The sequence below is a fragment of the Phascolarctos cinereus genome, unplaced genomic scaffold (assembly GCF_003287225.1).
Source record: "Phascolarctos cinereus isolate Bilbo 61053 unplaced genomic scaffold, phaCin_HiC Scaffold_726;HRSCAF=1367, whole genome shotgun sequence".
In the NCBI taxonomy this organism is placed as follows: domain Eukaryota; kingdom Metazoa; phylum Chordata; class Mammalia; order Diprotodontia; family Phascolarctidae; genus Phascolarctos; species Phascolarctos cinereus.
This window is the reverse complement of record NW_027556098.1, coordinates 403,714,262-403,730,700: the sequence shown is the minus strand read 5'-3', so window position 1 is coordinate 403,730,700 and position 16,439 is coordinate 403,714,262. Positions and strand designations below refer to the sequence as shown.

At 44.8% G+C, this 16,439-nt stretch overlaps 1 protein-coding gene across 3 annotated transcripts in view; it reads left to right on the top strand.

Moving 5' to 3' along the window:
• Nucleotides 1–389: 389 nt before the first annotated feature.
• Nucleotides 390–16,439, top strand: part of GABRD (gamma-aminobutyric acid type A receptor subunit delta) — a 39,335-nt gene continuing 23,285 nt past the window's right edge. Inside the window, exons 1-2 of one of the 3 annotated variants that reach the window (XM_020975917.2) lie at nucleotides 390–990; nucleotides 1,398–1,537. In XM_020975917.2, the coding sequence (XP_020831576.1) occupies nucleotides 1,470–1,537 (68 nt within the window). In that variant the 5' untranslated portion in view covers nucleotides 390–990; nucleotides 1,398–1,469. Of the gene's footprint in view, nucleotides 991–1,356; nucleotides 1,538–16,439 lie in introns of those variants that run through there. The other 2 variants (XM_020975913.2, XM_078145759.1) reach the window with 2 other exon arrangements.

The window sequence follows — 16,439 nt, the reverse complement described above, 5'->3', positions numbered from 1 at the left end:
GGGTATATTGCCAGGCCTAGGAGCTTTTTGGAGAGAATGACCCATGTGACTGTTAATTTTCAAGGGGGTTAAAAAGAGTTGAAATTTAGGGACTTTATTTTCTGGGTTCCACTTGGGATGGGGGCTTGAGTCAGTCGCTGTTTTAAGCAAATCTCATTTAAAAACCTCTTAACCTCTGATTGATTATATAAAGATCTGCAGATTGGAGATACAAGCAGGATCGCTGAGAGTGGTGCTGTGTCTCGGTTTCCAAGAGACTCAGCCACCACCACAACCCGAGGGTGTGAAGATACAGTGTTAGGGCTACAGACGCCGTCCTTCTCTTTCTGGTCCCTCTTTTGCAGTCAAGCCTCTCGCGGAAAATAACAAAAATTCGTTTTGTGAAATAGAAATGGGAATTCGATAATAGTAACGCCTGGCTCTAGCTAAACAAAATTATCTAGGATTGCGGCTGGAGCTGCGGGTCTTTGGGTCTCTTCCCAGGAACGCTAACGTCGGCAACGCTCTGATCCTCTAAGTTTAAACCAGAAGAGCCTCTATGCTGCTTAGTCTGGGCACCTGCCTGGTGCTCAGCTCCCAGGCAGCCAAAGGCTAACGCATCTGCCCTGGGCCGGTGCCCCAGGAAGGCTCCGCAGCTTAGACGCTTCTTGACCATCTCCAGGCGCTAGCACAGAAAGTGAAGCGGTCCAGTTGCTGGGGAACACCCCACTCCTCAATGATTCTCCCCCAACCCCTTACACTCCTTTCCTTCTAAAGCCTAAACTGGACGACAGATTTTCCAATCCCCCAAGTCCCTTCCTCCGAAACGCACACAACCCTCCCTGCGTTCAAGGGAGCTCCGTCCCAAGCAAGCCCCACTGCCCAGGGCCCCAACGGCTGCGCTGGGGGAGTCGTCCCCACGCGCCTGCTCCGGCACAGACGCGGGGCAGTACCAGGCAAAGGAAGGACGTGGAAAGGGGAAGGAGAGAAAGGAGTTGGATTCGAAGCCAGGTGAGTCTTAATTTGCTAGGGGAGACAACCCCGGGGCCATTTATGAGGCTGAAGGGGGCCTGGAAGCAGCTTGAGCCCTTGTCCTCGCGGGGGCTGGCACGGGGTGAGAAGCTGAGCCTTTCCTACTTGTGTTCTGCCGGCTTGGACTAGATCCCCAGCCCGCCCTGTAAATGAATCTCGAAACTGCTGGAGCAGGGGGCGAAGAGTGGCGGGGGCGGGGCGGGGCAGGGAGGGGCGGAGGAACGGGCAGGACCGGTTGCGCCCTTGCCCTTGGAGCCAAGGAGACAGGCAAGTGGGACAGCGCGGGGCGGGCACGGGGGCGGGCCCGCGAACCCTAGCTCCCCTCCTTCCTTCCCCTCCCTGCTTACCACTGCTTTCCGCCTCCAGAGAGCTCACTTTCCTCGCAGCCATGGGCTCGGCTCACCTGCCGCCCCCGAGCCTCCCGCCCCTGCTCACAGCCGCCTAACTCCGGGAGCGAGATGGAGGCGCTCGCCTGGCTCCTGCCCCCGCTCGTCCTGCTGTGCGCCCAGCAGCACAGATACACCAGGTAAGCGCGCCAGGCGCTGACTCCCTTTCATCCCTCTCCCTCTCCGGGTACGGGGTGGGGGAGACTGGCGCATCCAGAGAAGAATTTCCAAAACCCAGAGTGAAGATGGAAACTGGGGAACGGACGCGGAGCTGGACAGCGGCTCTTCAACGAGTCCCGCTTTATTCCTTCACCTTGGGATTAAGTAGGAAGGCGCCTCCAAGGACCTGAATCCAGCCTCCCGAGGCAGCCCCAGGTACCGGCCCGGGGTCCTTTCGAGATGACTCGGAGCGTCTTCCTTCCCTACTTTTCCCAACCCTTCCCACCTCCGACGGCAATTCGGAAGCGCTTAGCAGGCTAGGTCAGTGGCTCGGCCCTGAATGGTCATCTAGGTGCAGTGACCTGGAGCTCCAGGCCAGGAGTGCATGCAGTGAGAGGCAGCAGCTCGGTCTAGGGCTGGGAAAGTCCAGCAGACCGAGAAAAAGAAGAGTCTACCTACATTCTCCCTTAAGGGTGCTGTCCACGACTCTCGGTTCTGAACCAGGGAGCACTGAGGCAGCCTGGGAGACAGCTGGGAAGAGATGTAGGGGGGCGGCCTTGTTTCTCTATAACAAGCGCATACTTCCAAAGGCCCACGTCTCCTCCCTAGCTTCTGTGTTGGCCTAACCGTGGGAGGCTGGGCCTGGGAACTTTCAAGCGTTCTCATCCCTTAGAAACTTACGGGCTCCTTGACCCTATACCCATCTCTCTGCCTCCAGCACGAGAAGACAGAGATAAAGAGGATTCCCTGTCCACCAAGGACAGAACTAAAATAAATGAGCTTCCTTGCGGCAAAGAGGATCTGGGTTAGAGGCAAGGAGGAATTTTCTGTCCTGTGTAAGGCTGTGATAGACTGAAGTGATGGAGAGATCATGTGGAATCTCTCCAGAATTCTTTAAAAAGAGGGTAGTCGTTGTACTGCTCAAGGGAAGAGGAAATCACGGATGAACGACTTCTTAGATGCCCCTCTTAGCAGGAAGAGGCATCTCTAATGGAATTTGGATAAACAACTTGTCTATTATGGGTTTCTCTGGGCAGGGTTAGAGAAGCACCTGTCAGTGCTGGAGAGCCCCTTGTCTAGCTTTGGGACTGATTTGTGGGAGCCACAGACGTAGAGAGAACAGCAGGCAGCTCCAAAGTGGCAGCTTCCTGCCTCAGCACTATTTAGAATTTCCATTGTTGGTCAACTGGGCATCCTGCTTTCCAAGGGGCTCTTTCTAGAGGAGTGAGGTACCCTAGCCTGAATTCTGGAATCCTGGGCTACACCCCTGAGTTACCCCACCTCACATACAAGGCACTGGACACAACGACTCTAAGACTGTGTCTTTTAAAGTTCAAACTCAAGAAACATTTATTAAACAGCTGCTATTACGTGAATAAGATATTAGTGAGATGGTAATAGAGAAGGATAGTGGTGCAGGGTTGGGGGAATGAGGAAACAGGTGAGAAATGCCAGATCAAAAATGGGTCATTCTGCATTTTGGTTGTTTTGATGGTCAATTCCTTTCTCTTTAAAGTGGATCTGATAGGCTGACATTTTGTATAGTTAAAAAAAATCTGAAGTGACTAAAAAAGATAATTCTATGCCTGTGTGTGGTTACAGCCAGTGTGAGAGAGACAGAGACTGAAGAGAGAGGGGAGCACTATAGAGGCACAGAGGGCAAGCAAGGAGAGGTAGACACAGACAGATGGAAAGACAGCATGGGGCAATAGAAAAAGCATAGGACTAGGGGTCAGGGGTCCTGCACATCTAGCTGTGTGACCTTGGGTAAGTCACTTCTCTCTGGATTTCAGTTCCTCATCTATAAAATGAGGAGGTAGATTAGATAAGCTCTAAGGTCCCTCTTATCATTGATCATCCGAAATAAGAGTAAGTTATGTCATTGTTAACTGCTGAAACCTATTGCTTAGAGGAGGGGAGAGGTTCTGAACTCTGGAGAGGTTCATAAAGCACTGAATGTGGCAGCAGGAAGACCTGTGTTTAAATTCAACATCAGACACTTATTAGTTGTATAAACCCCCCCACTCCACCTTAATCTCTTGGAGTCTCAGTTTCCTCATCTGTAAAATGGGAATATAATAACACCAACCTCCTAGGGTTGTTATGAGGATGAAATGAGATATTATTTGTAAAGCCCTTTATAAATCTTAAAGTTCTATATAAGTGTGAGCTATTACTGGTATTTTATTCTGCTGCAGACCCTAATCCTGTAGGGTAGAATATTTCCATGCAGCCACTTCCTCCCCATGCATCCAGAATCTTTCCTGCAAAGATCTTGCTGCTGCACTTTTACCCACACCAATTAACCTTTCCCTCTTCCTTCATTCCCTCCTATCCCTATCATCTCAATTTAACAGAAAGGTGCAGAGAATAGGGACTTAGCCATAATTGTGCATGTACTCAGAGCCTAGGAAACTGCTGCCAGGGTGTTTGAGAAAGAAAAGTGAAAGGCCCCGCCCTAGGCATGTGGGGGAAGGTTCTAGCATTTCTTATCCCTATTCCTATTAATAGGAGTCATGCTGGTCTCATCCCAGAGCTGAGGGGTGGGGGGAGGGTCCTGACTGTACAGCTCTATGTTGAATTAGCACTTCATTCCCTGTTTAAAAACCAGAGCCTTCTTTCTACATTTGAAAATCCATAGTTTTGAAATAATTCTAGTCAATGGATCTGCAATTAGCTCCCAGGGACAGTACAGACAGGGTTCATTCTTCCTCTCTGAGTTCTAGAATTCATGTTAATTTAACTCAATTTAATTTGCATTTAGTATTTCCTCCGTGCTGGGGATGTGCTGGCTTCTCTCCGTGGTTCAATGCTTCATGGGATTGTTGAGTGGGTAGCATAGGAGGTGAGAGCCTTCCTCTGCTCAGAGGTATTCCACAAGAAAGTAAAGCAAGCATTTTTTTTTTTGGCTAGGCAATGGGGTTAAGTGACTTGCCCAGGGTCACATAGCTAGTAAGTGTTATGTGTCTGAGGCTGCATTTGAACTCAGGTCCTCCCGAATCCAGGGCCAGTGCTCTATCCACTGCACCATCTAGCTGCCCCTGAAACAAGCATTTATTAAACACCTACTGTGTACCAGGCACTGTGCTAAGTGCTTTATAAATATCATCTCATTTGATCCTTACCACACCCCTGGGAAGTAATTTCTATTATTATCCCCATTTTACATTTGAGGAAGCTGAGGCAATGAGAGGTCAAGTGAATTGCCCAGGGTCACAGCTATTAAGTGTCTGAGGCTGGATCTGAACTCAGGTCAGTGTTCTATTCGCTATACTATCAAGCTGTTTCTAGGTGTTAATAAATGTTAGTTAATAAATGAGCATTTATTAAGTGCTTACTGTATGCCGGGCACTGTGGTAGGTAGTGGAGATTTAAAAAGAAAATATAGCTGTCTCTGTCCTCAAGGAGTTTACTTTCTGATGGGGTGGAGGGTGTGGAAGAATAGTATAGATGCAAATAAGTACATATACAATATTGTTGTTGTTGTGGAGTTATATCTGACTCTTCAAGACCATTTGGAATTTTCTTGGCAAAGATACTAGAGTAGTTTGCCATTTCCTTCTCCAGCTCATTTTATAGATGAGGAAACTGAGGCAATAAGAGTTCAGTGACTTGCCCAAGGTTACACAGCTAGTATCTGAGGCCAGGTTTGAATTTAGGCACATGAGTCTTCCTGACTCCAGGCCTGGTGCTCTATGCACTATGGCACCACCTAGATGGCCCCCAAATACACAGTATATACACAGTAAATGCAAGGTAATTTGAGATAAGGCCTTAACGACTCTGGATTGTTAAGTTGTTAAACTGGTAAGGGAAGTAGCACCTGCCTTTGAAAAGATGCTCCCCTGTTTTTTGCCTTGGTTAAAAACTTCTTTGTGACCCTCATCTCAACTCTTTTCTCTCAGCCTCAGCCCAGTGGAGGCATTCCTACTAAGTAAGATTACCCATAGTGGTTTCACCTGGCTCAAATCCTTAGGCTCATATTCATTCAACAATCATTTGTTTGTTAAGTGCCCAGAGGAGAGGCAGTGTGGCACAGTGGATAGAGGGGTTTAAAGGAAAGAAGATGTGGCTTCAAGTCCTCTCTTTGACACATATCAGCTGTAAGACCATGGGACAATCAATTCACCTCTCAGGTCCCTGAGCAACTTTCTAAGGCAAGTTACAAAGATGTTGTTGATCTGCATTAATGAAAGGAGGGAGTTTCCATGCAGTTAGCTCCATATGCTGATGGAATCAAAGGTTTACACAAAAAGAAAACACATCAGATACTGGGCAAGGTAAATAATGAAATAACCATTGCCCTGGAGAGTTTATAGCCAACTGAGGGTACCCCACAGATCCACAGATAAATATAGCAGGGATCACCCATCGAATGTCATCGCTACTTAAACCATCTAGTATCCATGTGGCAGTTACCTGATATATGCCAATGAACATGGAGAAGAAAAGATAGAGGGATAGAGGAAGGAATCCAGGCATGTCTTCCTAGAAGAAGAATACTGTCTGAAATCTGGTCTTCATTGAACTCAACAATGAAAACAGGGGAAATGGATGGACTCAGATTATAAATTTCTCTCTTTTTATTTCACCTGTTTGTCACCTTGGGCTGAATAAGGAATTTTATGGCAGTGGGATGTTCCTGCATCGGTAACTTCCAGGGTAAAAAATCATTAGTTGGCCTCTCTCCTGCCTCACACTAGGTCCTGTTGGGTCTTCCTCCCTTTCCAGATTATACAGTTCCCCGATCTCTGCTGGCAAGACTAGTATCAGACACAAAGCAGGGACCTCAATCACTAATATATTTTATATAACACCAAAATGAACAATGGCAAAATTGACATGGAGAAAAGGGGAACCACTGTGCGTATGTGTTGACCAGTTACCAGTTACTGCAGAAATGGTAGCTTTCCTATGTTAATTCCTTTTGATCACATATAAGAGAAATCCAGACTCCTGAGGAGAGGGGATGCCATGGTCAGCCCCCTTCTCCCTGGCTTTTGGAAGGAGCAAATGCTTTCTAATGACAACAAGGGTCATCTCAGCCAACCAGCCCATCTCCACTGCATCATTAGCCTCTTCATCTAGAGTTTTTCAAGAGATGAGCAGAGAAGCAGAAATCAGGTGCTAAGTGCTTAGCTCTGCAAAAGTTCATGTAGCCTCAAGATGGAAGTAATCTCTCCTTCCACTGTTAGCTCATGGCTTCCCCCTTCCATGGAGAATTCTGTGGGAACTATCGTGGGTACTAACACAATTCATGACTTCATTGGCCAGTGAGTTCCTGGGAAAGCAGATCCATCTCTGTAGTTATGTGGATGCTGGGTCAGATTCTGACACAGGGTTACATAAATAAATATGAAATATATACAAAATCTATACCAAGTAATTTCAAAGGAAAACATTTGCTGGAGGAGGAGAGAGAGGATCAGGGAAGATCTTGAGTAGGAGTTATCATTTGAACTGAACCTTGAAGGAAGCTTGGGATTCCAAGAGGTGGAGGAAAGAACTGAAAGCACTCCAAGCATGGAGAACAACTTATGCAAAGATAGAGAGAGGAGAAATGATAATATCTGACATTCATATAGCACTTTACACACATAGTGTTATTTACTTATGATATGTAATTTATATGTAACATATAATATATTTAAAAAATCTAATTTGAGCTTCACAGTAATCCCCATGAAACAGGTATTATAGGTATTATTATCTCCCATTTTACAGACAAGAAGCTGAAGCTCAGAGAGTTTGAATTACTTACTAATGGTCACAGAGCCATTAAGTGTCACAGATAGGAATTGAACCCAGATTTCACAGACCCCAAATCCACTAACAGTATCCTCTATATCCATATATCTGTACCACACAGCCTGTCACATGTGTCCCATTGGAAAATGATGACAACAAGAAATTTTATTGCTAATCAATGGTGATGAGCCTATGGATGAAGACAACAGTTGCTGATTAATTTTCAATGATCTAAGCTCCCTTGTTCCTGAAGAAAGATGTAGTAAAGAAATGGAGTATGTTTATGTTTATATGGCTGCATTCCCGTTTCTATGGTTTGTGTGTTTGGACAGTGGCAATATCCTCAGAACAGGTCTTCCTGTTAGCCTATTTCTCTTTTCTCTAATCTATGGACCACACAGCTGCTAACCAATGAAGTCAATCAACAAAGTTTTACTAAACATACTATAGGCTAGGAGTCAGCCAGGTGACATAGTGGCTACAGTGTCAGGCCTGAAGTCAGGAAAACTCATGTTACTGAGTTCAAATCTGGCCTCTAATTTACTTGCTTTTTTGCTGGGTGACCCTGGGCAAGTCACTTAACCCTGTTTGCCTCAGTTTCCTCACTGTAAAATGATCTGGAGAAGGAAATGGCAAACCACTCTGGTATCTCTGCCAATAAAACCCCAGATGGGGTCATGATGAGTCAGACATGACTGAAATAACTCAATAACAAATTGTCTGGGAACTGGGGATGTAAAGACAAAATAGAAATACTCTCTCCCCTCAAAAAGCTTCAATTCTTTTGGGAGAGACCACAAGTATATACACAAATATATGGAAATATGTCCCCAGATCATCTTCCTAAGCCATATGTTTGAATATCTCATTTCCTGCTCAAAAAACATCAATGACTCTCCATTGCCTACAATACCAAACACCAATTCCCCAGCCTGACATCTCAAGGCCTCCATAGTCTGGCTCCCATCTCCCTTCCCAGCCTTATTTTACAGAATGCATCTTTCACAGACTCTCCATGCTCATCAGTCTCTTCAGCCCCTTGCACAGAATGCTTGCTGCTCAGCTCTCCTTGGCTTCCATCTCCCCAGAGAAGCTTTGCATGCTGCTTGTTCCTCATTAGCCTAATTTCTTATTGTCCAAAGAACTCTTGTTCTTCTTCATCTTGGTAACTAGAACTCTAGGGCTGCTGACTTTGTAATTAAAAAAAATTCTAATATTCTTGTCAGTGTTTCTTTCAGCTTAGGTGTGGAATAGGTGTGGACTTCAGAGACATTTTGTCACCAAAGCAATAAATGTTAGTGGTAGGATTTGACCTCAGATCTTCTGACTCCAAATCCAGGTCACAGATTGTCCTCACAGACTGAGAGATGGAAGGGACCTTGGAGGCCAATTAGTTCAGATCCTTCACTGCACAGTGAATACTGAGGCCAGGGAGCAAAGTGACTCACTCAATGTCTTGAAGCTAGTAAATGACAGAGGCCATATTTGAACCAAGGTCCCTGATTTGAGCCAAAAGACATTGCTTTCTTACTCAAATCATTCAGCTCCACCTGCTATCTGCAGCTGGCCCTGTTCTTTGCACATAGTAGGACCTTGGTAAAGGTTTCTTTCAGTGAATTGAAGTAACTGGGCAAGAGAGCTGTGTCCCATTATAATTTAGGGAATAGAGAAAAAACCCAGTGTATTTATTCACAAGCCAGGAAACCCCTGGAAACTCCAAAAACCCACTTAAACAAACTTTTAAGGCACTATCATGTGCCAGGCCCTGAGAGTACAAAAATAAATGTGAAATTGTGATGCTGACTCGCTTACTATTACGTGCACAAAAAAGTCCACCTCCTGACTCTGGCCAGTTTTTTTCTGGCTGTCCCCCATTGTTGAGATGCTCTTCTTTATCTCTGCCTCCTGAATTTTGGGACTTCCTTCAAGGCTCAGTTCAAGTCCCATCTTCTGGCAAGAAGCCTTTTTCTGACACCCCACCCCATCCATGTTAGTGTCTTCCCTCTGTTGATTATCTCCAAATGATTCTCTCAATAAATATCACATATTATCTCCTAGATTGTGAGCTCTTTGAGAGTAGGGACTATTTTTGCCTTTCTTTTCTTCTCCATTTCTTAGCATGGTGCCTGACACCTAGTAGGTAGTTGATAAATTCTAGGTGACTTGACTTTCTCTCAAAGTGCTAACTTTCTACTGGGAGAATGAAGAAAGAGTACATTCTAGGCAGGGGTGAGGGCTGGTGTGAAGAAACAGGAGCGAAAAATAACTAGGAGTCCAGTTTGGGTCCTCAGGGCAGGGGCTGCTACATGTTTGTCTTTGTATCCTAAGCACCTAACACAGCACCTGGCATGTTGTAGAGATGCAAGAAATGTTGGTTGGATTAGATGGAATTTGTGAAGAGAGCAGTATGAAATAAGACTGAGAGAGTAGGTGGGAGCCAGGTTGTGGCAGGCTAATGATAATAATAGCTGATTTTAGGTAGGTAGCTAGATGGATGGATGGATGGATGGATGGATAGATATGAATGGATAGGTAGGATGGACAGACATTGGATGGATGGATAGAATGAATGGATAGATGAGATTGATGGATAGATGGATAAACTGGATAGATGGATGGGTAAATAGGATGAATAGATAGATTGAGTGGATAGATAGGATGTATATATGTATGTATGTATAGATAGATATGGATAGATAGGTAGGATGGACAGACAGATTGGATGGATGGATAGATAGGTAGGTAGATAGGTAGATGGATAGGATGGATAAATAAATTGGATGGATGGATAGATAGGATGATTAGATGCAGAAATATATATATGTGTATATATATATATACATATATATAGAGAGAGAGAGAGCGAGAGAGAGAGAGAAAGACACAGAGAGAGAGAGAGAGAGAGAGAGAGAGAGAGAGAGAGAGAGAGAGCGAGAGAGAGCGCACTGTGGACCTGTGATTTCTGATTCAGTTTGATATGCTTTCTAACTCAGAGTTTTAGAGAGTTGTTTAGAGGACTGAAGCAAGTGACTTGCCCAAGGTCACACAGCCAGTATGTGTCAGAAGCAGGACATGAACCCAGGTCGTCTTGGTGGCCAGCTCTCTCTCTCTCTGTCCATACAGTCTTTATATCTACTATCTCATTTGAACCTCGTGATAGTTCTACAAGGTTAAAGGATTTGCCCAGAAGGGACCCCAGATGCCATCAACTGAGGCTCAGACAAGTGAAGTGTTGCCCAAGGTCAGACCTCTAGTAAGTATCTGAGACAAGATTTGAACTCAGATCTTCCTAACTCCAAGTCCAACACTTGACTCACCATGCCCCCTAGGCTGCTTCTATTTTGTCACTAGGGATAAAATACCACTGAAGGTTTCTGAGCAGTGGAGTGAGCTGGTCACGCCTGATGACTTGGCAGCTGTGTGGAACATATATTGGATAGAGAGGAGACTGGCTATTGTAATAGCCTCAAGTGAGAGGAGGTGAGGAACAGTTGGCACTGCCTTGTGTTCTGTAATGTCCATAAAGGATATCGACCCAAGCTACAGTGAAAAAATAAAAAACAAAAACCAACCAAACAAAAAACAACACCCAGCACAACCTTCTGAGCTTCCAGATCTGACCTTTCCCAGGGCAGTGGCGAGGCAGCTAGGTACCACAGCGAATGTTGGACTCTGGAAATAGAACGAACTGAATTCAAATCCTGATTCACATACTTAGTCATTGTTTTCTCATCCATAAAATGGGAATGATAATGGCCCCTCCTTCATATAGTTATCATAAGGATAAAATGTGGGAAAGCTCCACGTGTAGAGGGCTTTATGAACCTTAAAGGACTGTATAAATGCCAGCGATTAGCTGTTCCTCACCTTCCCTACTTAGTGATTGAGAATCTGATCAATTTAGACTTCCCCCAGCTCCTCCCTCCCTTTTTATTGTCACCTAGGAGGGGGGAAGCAACCTTCCTTTGCCTCATATCAGTTACTAGAGATATTTCAGGGTAAAAATAAATGTTTATTGAATGAAAAGGTTGAGGTTGTTGAAAGTGAAATAAGACAAAAAGAAAATTTTAAACACCCCACCAATGTTATAACTTTATAACTGGTCAATAAGCATTTATTAAGCTCCCACTATATGCTAGAAACTTGGAACAAAAAATACAATTTCCGATCTCAAGGAACTTAGATTGTCCTGGGGGATATAAAACATGCGAAGATAAGTTAATGCAACATAGATTTTAAAAATTAGACACAGGGGCAGCTAGATGGTGCAGTGGATAGAGCAGTGGCCCTGAAATCAGGAGGACCTGAGTTCAAATCTGGCCTCAGACCAAACACTTGACACTTACTAGCTGTGACCCTAGGCAAGTCACTTAACCCCAATTGCCTAAAAAACAAAACAAAACAAAACAAAAATAAATAAAAATGAAAATTAGATACAAAACGATTGGGGATGGGGGGGGCATGGAGCAGAACTGACAATGGGCAGATATCAGGAAGGACCTCTTGAAGGAGATGGAGCATAAGCTAAACCCTGAAGGAAACCAGGAATTCTAAGAGGCAGAGGGGAATAAGATGAACATTCTGGGCTCAGGGTAGAGCCTAAGCAAAGACATGGTGAGGCATGAAGAGAGCTGGTAGGAGGGAATAACAAAAAGGATGGTTTGTCTGGAATGTGAAGACTCTGAGGATATTGATACAGGTTGTCCCAAAAATCTTAGTGCAATTTAGAGCTAATAGTGTAAAACAAACCAAGTGATTACCTCAGTTCTTATTTAAGCTAATAGCTCCAAGTCGCACTAAGACTTTTGGGACAACCTGTATGTATTCAGCTTGGAAAAGCTAGGTCAGAACCTGACTGAAGGGTTTTAATTGGGTTTTATCTGGGAGCCCTGGGGAGCCCTTGAAGCTTCTTGAACAGTAGAGATGGGATTTAGGGATATTATTTTGGTAGCTGGTAGCAAGGTATTAGCAATAGTCCAGGTGAGAGGCAGTGAGGGACTGAATTTGGGTGGGTGTGGTAGGGATAGGATGCTGGGGAGTGGAAGATAGGAAGAGCTCGAGGAGCTGGAATTGATAAGACTTGGGAACTAATGGGATGCGTGGGTGAGTGAGAGTGAAGAGCCCAAGCTGATTCCTGTATTGGGAATTCGAGTGACTGGGAAAATGGTAGTGCCCTGGACAGGAATAGGGAAGTTAGGACAGAAATGATGAGTTTTATTTGGGACAAGCTGAGTTTGAGGTGCCTAAGGGAAAGCCAAGCTCCAATGTCAAGTAGGGAGCTGGAGATGTAGAACTGGTGCTCAGGTAAGAGATGAGAGATTTGGGAGGCATCAACACAGAGGTAATAATTGAATCTAGGGGAGCTGATGAGATCAACGAGAGGAAGAGAGACAGAGCCAGAGACAGAGAAAGGACAGGGCTTAGAACATAGCTTCGGGGTATACCCAGGCAAATCGAAAAGGACCCAGATGCTAATGCTAATGCTGCAAAGGAGACTGAAAAGGATTGATCCTGTGGGGTAGAAGAGAGCCCAGTTGAGATTCTATAAAATGCATTTGCAAGGCACTTGGTTGGTGTGGTTGTACAATGACATTTACCAGCATGCGAGCAGGAGGAGAGAAGGAAGATGGTGGGTGTAATCCAGGATTGCGGGTTGGCATACAGCAATATTTCATCCTCATGGACACCCCCTTCTCCCTTTTCCTGAGACTTTAAACCTGGATTCTCTCCTTGTTTCTCCCCTTGCCCCCTTTCCTCACCACTGCTTCCAGCCTGGCAGCTAACACAATAGTTTAAATCCATTTTCTAATTTCTTTTAGAGAGGCAGCATAGTGTAATGGGTGGCAGCTAGGTGGCTCAGTGGAGAGGACACCAATCCTGGAGTCAGGAAGACTTAAGTTCAAATCCAATCTCAGACACCTACTAGCTGTGTGACCCTGGGGAAGTCACTTAACCCTGTTTGCCTCAGTTGCCTCATCTGTAAAATGAGCTGAAGACGGGAATGGCAAATAACTTCAGTATCTTTGTCAAGAAGACCCAAAAAGGGGTCATGAGGAGTTGGACACAACTGAAACCACTGAACAATAACACCAACATAGTGTAATGGAGAGAATACTGGATGTACCCAGGAAGACCTGGGTTCAAGTACTGCCTTAGACACTTACCAGCTGTGTGACCCTGGGCAGGTCACTTAATTTCCCTTAGCCTCAGTTTACTTATCTATAAAATGGGGATAATAATAATACCCTCAAAGGGTTGTTGTGAGGGTCAGTTGAGAGAATGCATGTAAAGTGCTATATACATGTCAGATGTATTATCTTTCTCACACTCACCTTAAACTCACATACTGATTCTCAGTGATCTACTCTGCATTTCTAAGGGGTTCCCTGGGACTGATCAATCCCACCTGGGTGAATCCTCATCTAGTCTGTCATCCAGATCAAAAGAAAAAAAAATCTTTGAAATTATCTTCCTTATAGAATCCACTTTTCACTATCAATCCTTCTGAGCCCTCAGGGAGATCTCTTTACCCCACCCCCACCCCTTTATTTCCGGAAGACCTGAACTAAAGCAGATACCTTGATGTGTGTGACATGATATATACGTGCTGCTTGAGGCAGCTTCATGCTGTGGATAGAATGGAGTCCGGAAGAGTTGAGTTCAAATCTTGCCTCAGCTACTTACTGCCTTTGTGACCCTTAACAAATTGCTTAGCTTTTCTGAGTCTCAGTTTCCCTGTCTATAAAATGGGGGTGATAATAATAGCACCTCCCTCACAGGGTGGTTGTGAAGATCAAATGAGTACTTTGTAGACCTTAAAGAGCTATAGAAATAGCCACTTTTATTGCAATTTAGTCCCTGTGGAGATTGATAAAACCCGTCACTGAAAAGACTGTTCAAAGATAAAAGAGAATTTTTACCCATAAGTTGAAACTAAGCCCCAAGCCACCCACCGGTGTCCAGAGTTGGTCAAAGTACAGTATGGCGGATTTTTTTTTAAAGGGAAACGTTCCCCCCAAATTCTTTGATCTTCAGGGTTGGATCATTCCCAGTATTTATTTTCTGCTCAGTGCTCATGGGATTTGGCATCTCATCCCATCAGTCTTCACTTGAGCAGGCTCTGTGTGTACATGGGAAAAATGACCTAGGGAGAAAGTGAGTGTGAACCCACTTAGCCAAGGGAAAGGGGGCATGAGAGATGTGACTATGTGCTCACCCCCTGCCTCTGGGCCAATCCACTTGTCTCTCTGGCTTTCTCTTCATCTCCTCTAATTAGGATACAGGCTTTTTGCACACTGTCTTGCCTGCTTGATCTGCACCCCCTCTGCAGCTGTGCACAGCTGGAGTGGAGGGTTCAGGGACCTGCTACTATCTTACAAAAAAAGTGACATCCGTGGGTGGAACACAAGTATTTCCCTCTGGCAGTATTTATGGCCTTGTGGGTTAGCAAATGCTAGAAAGTCTACCGTTTTAGGAATTATTTTAAATCATTTCATTTCTGTGCCTTCAAAGCTCCTGGCCTTGACTGAGTAACTCTGAGGACACCTGGGGAAAAGGGTCCTGGGCCACTGCAAAGGAGTAAGAGTGGGCTTGGTAGGTACCAACTATTGAATATAGTTAGTAAGAACACAGAGAAAGGACCTCTCATTTCAGTGAGGAAACCTTCCCCTGCCTCCTTGTTCAACTTCATAAATAATTGTGGGTTCAATTGGAAAAATATATTGAGGCCAGATCATGGAGGTCCTAGACTACTAATCTAAGGAACTGGTAATTTGGAGGCAGTGGGAGCTATTGAAGCTTCTTGAGTGAGGGAGTGGTATATTTGAATAAATGTTTGTTTAGGAAGAGCAATCTGGCGGGGGTGAGCAGGATGGATTGGAGGAAATCACCATGCAAATTTTCCTATCTCCTCTCCCTTCCAACCCCACTAATTTCCCTCATTTTACAGATGAGGAAACTGAGGTCTAAAAAGACTAGGTTACTTTGGCCTGGCCACACAAGTAGTGAGCATCAAAGGTGGAATTTGAATCCAAATCCTTTGGTACTTTATACTACCCTCACCCTGCATTCCACCACCAGGAAGATGAGAAAATCTCTAAATTCTAATTCCAGCTCACCATAAACAGGTTACTTCCTATACTGTCCACAGAGTGAAAGAATATCTGACAGAGAGCTAAGGACCTGATTCTAATCCTTGCTCAGTTACCCCTGACTGACTGTGCCTGTGACCTTGGGCTCCTAGGCATGTCTCTGATTGTAAATAAACGGATTGGCTTCTCAATCTGGTTTATGTCTCTTGTGAGTGTGGTCAGTGATGGGGGGCAGCATGACAAGAAGAAAGACTATGGAACTTAGTGACATAGGATCTGGGTTTGAATCCTATCTCTGCCACTTACTAGCTGTGTAATTTAATCTGTATAGGTCTTGGTTTCCTCATCTGAGGAAATATACCCTGGGTATATTAATTAAATGAAATTTCTGATTCTGCAAAGCTAAGGACAAACCTTTAGACCCATGGTGACCCTACCACAGTGTGGACACACAGCAGTGGTAAGGCTGAGTAGTCAGCTTTGCTCTCTTTCTTTTGTCCAGTCGTTTTCAGTCGTATCTGACTCTCCATGACCCCATTTGTGGTTTTCTTGGCAAAGATCTTGGAGTGGTTTGCCATTTCCTTCTCTAGCTCATTTTACAGAAAAGGAAACTGAGGAAATGAGGCTAAGTGACTTGGCCAGGGTCACATAGATAGTAAGTGTCTGAGGCTGGATTTGAACTCATGTTTTCTTGACTCCAGCCCCAGAACTTTCTCCACTGTGACCTTTAGCTTCCTTCCAGAGGTAGAAATGACAGGATTCTACATTTATACTCCTGTTTATGATCTGGGCTCAAATCTCTCCTCTGGCGCTTACTGTTTATGTGACCTTGGGCAAGTCAAGGTACCTGTCTGGTCCTCAGTTTCCCTCTCTGTCAAATAAAGTGGTTGGTCCCTTCCAGCCCTGCAATTATGAGTCAATGACCTTATGGTACCACACAGGTAAGTGCTGGAATAGGCCTGTAAGAAGAAGACTGGGAAGCAGAGCCTGGTTTCCAGTATATAATTTCAAGGTCACAGGCATGGCATGAGTCATTTCTATGGTT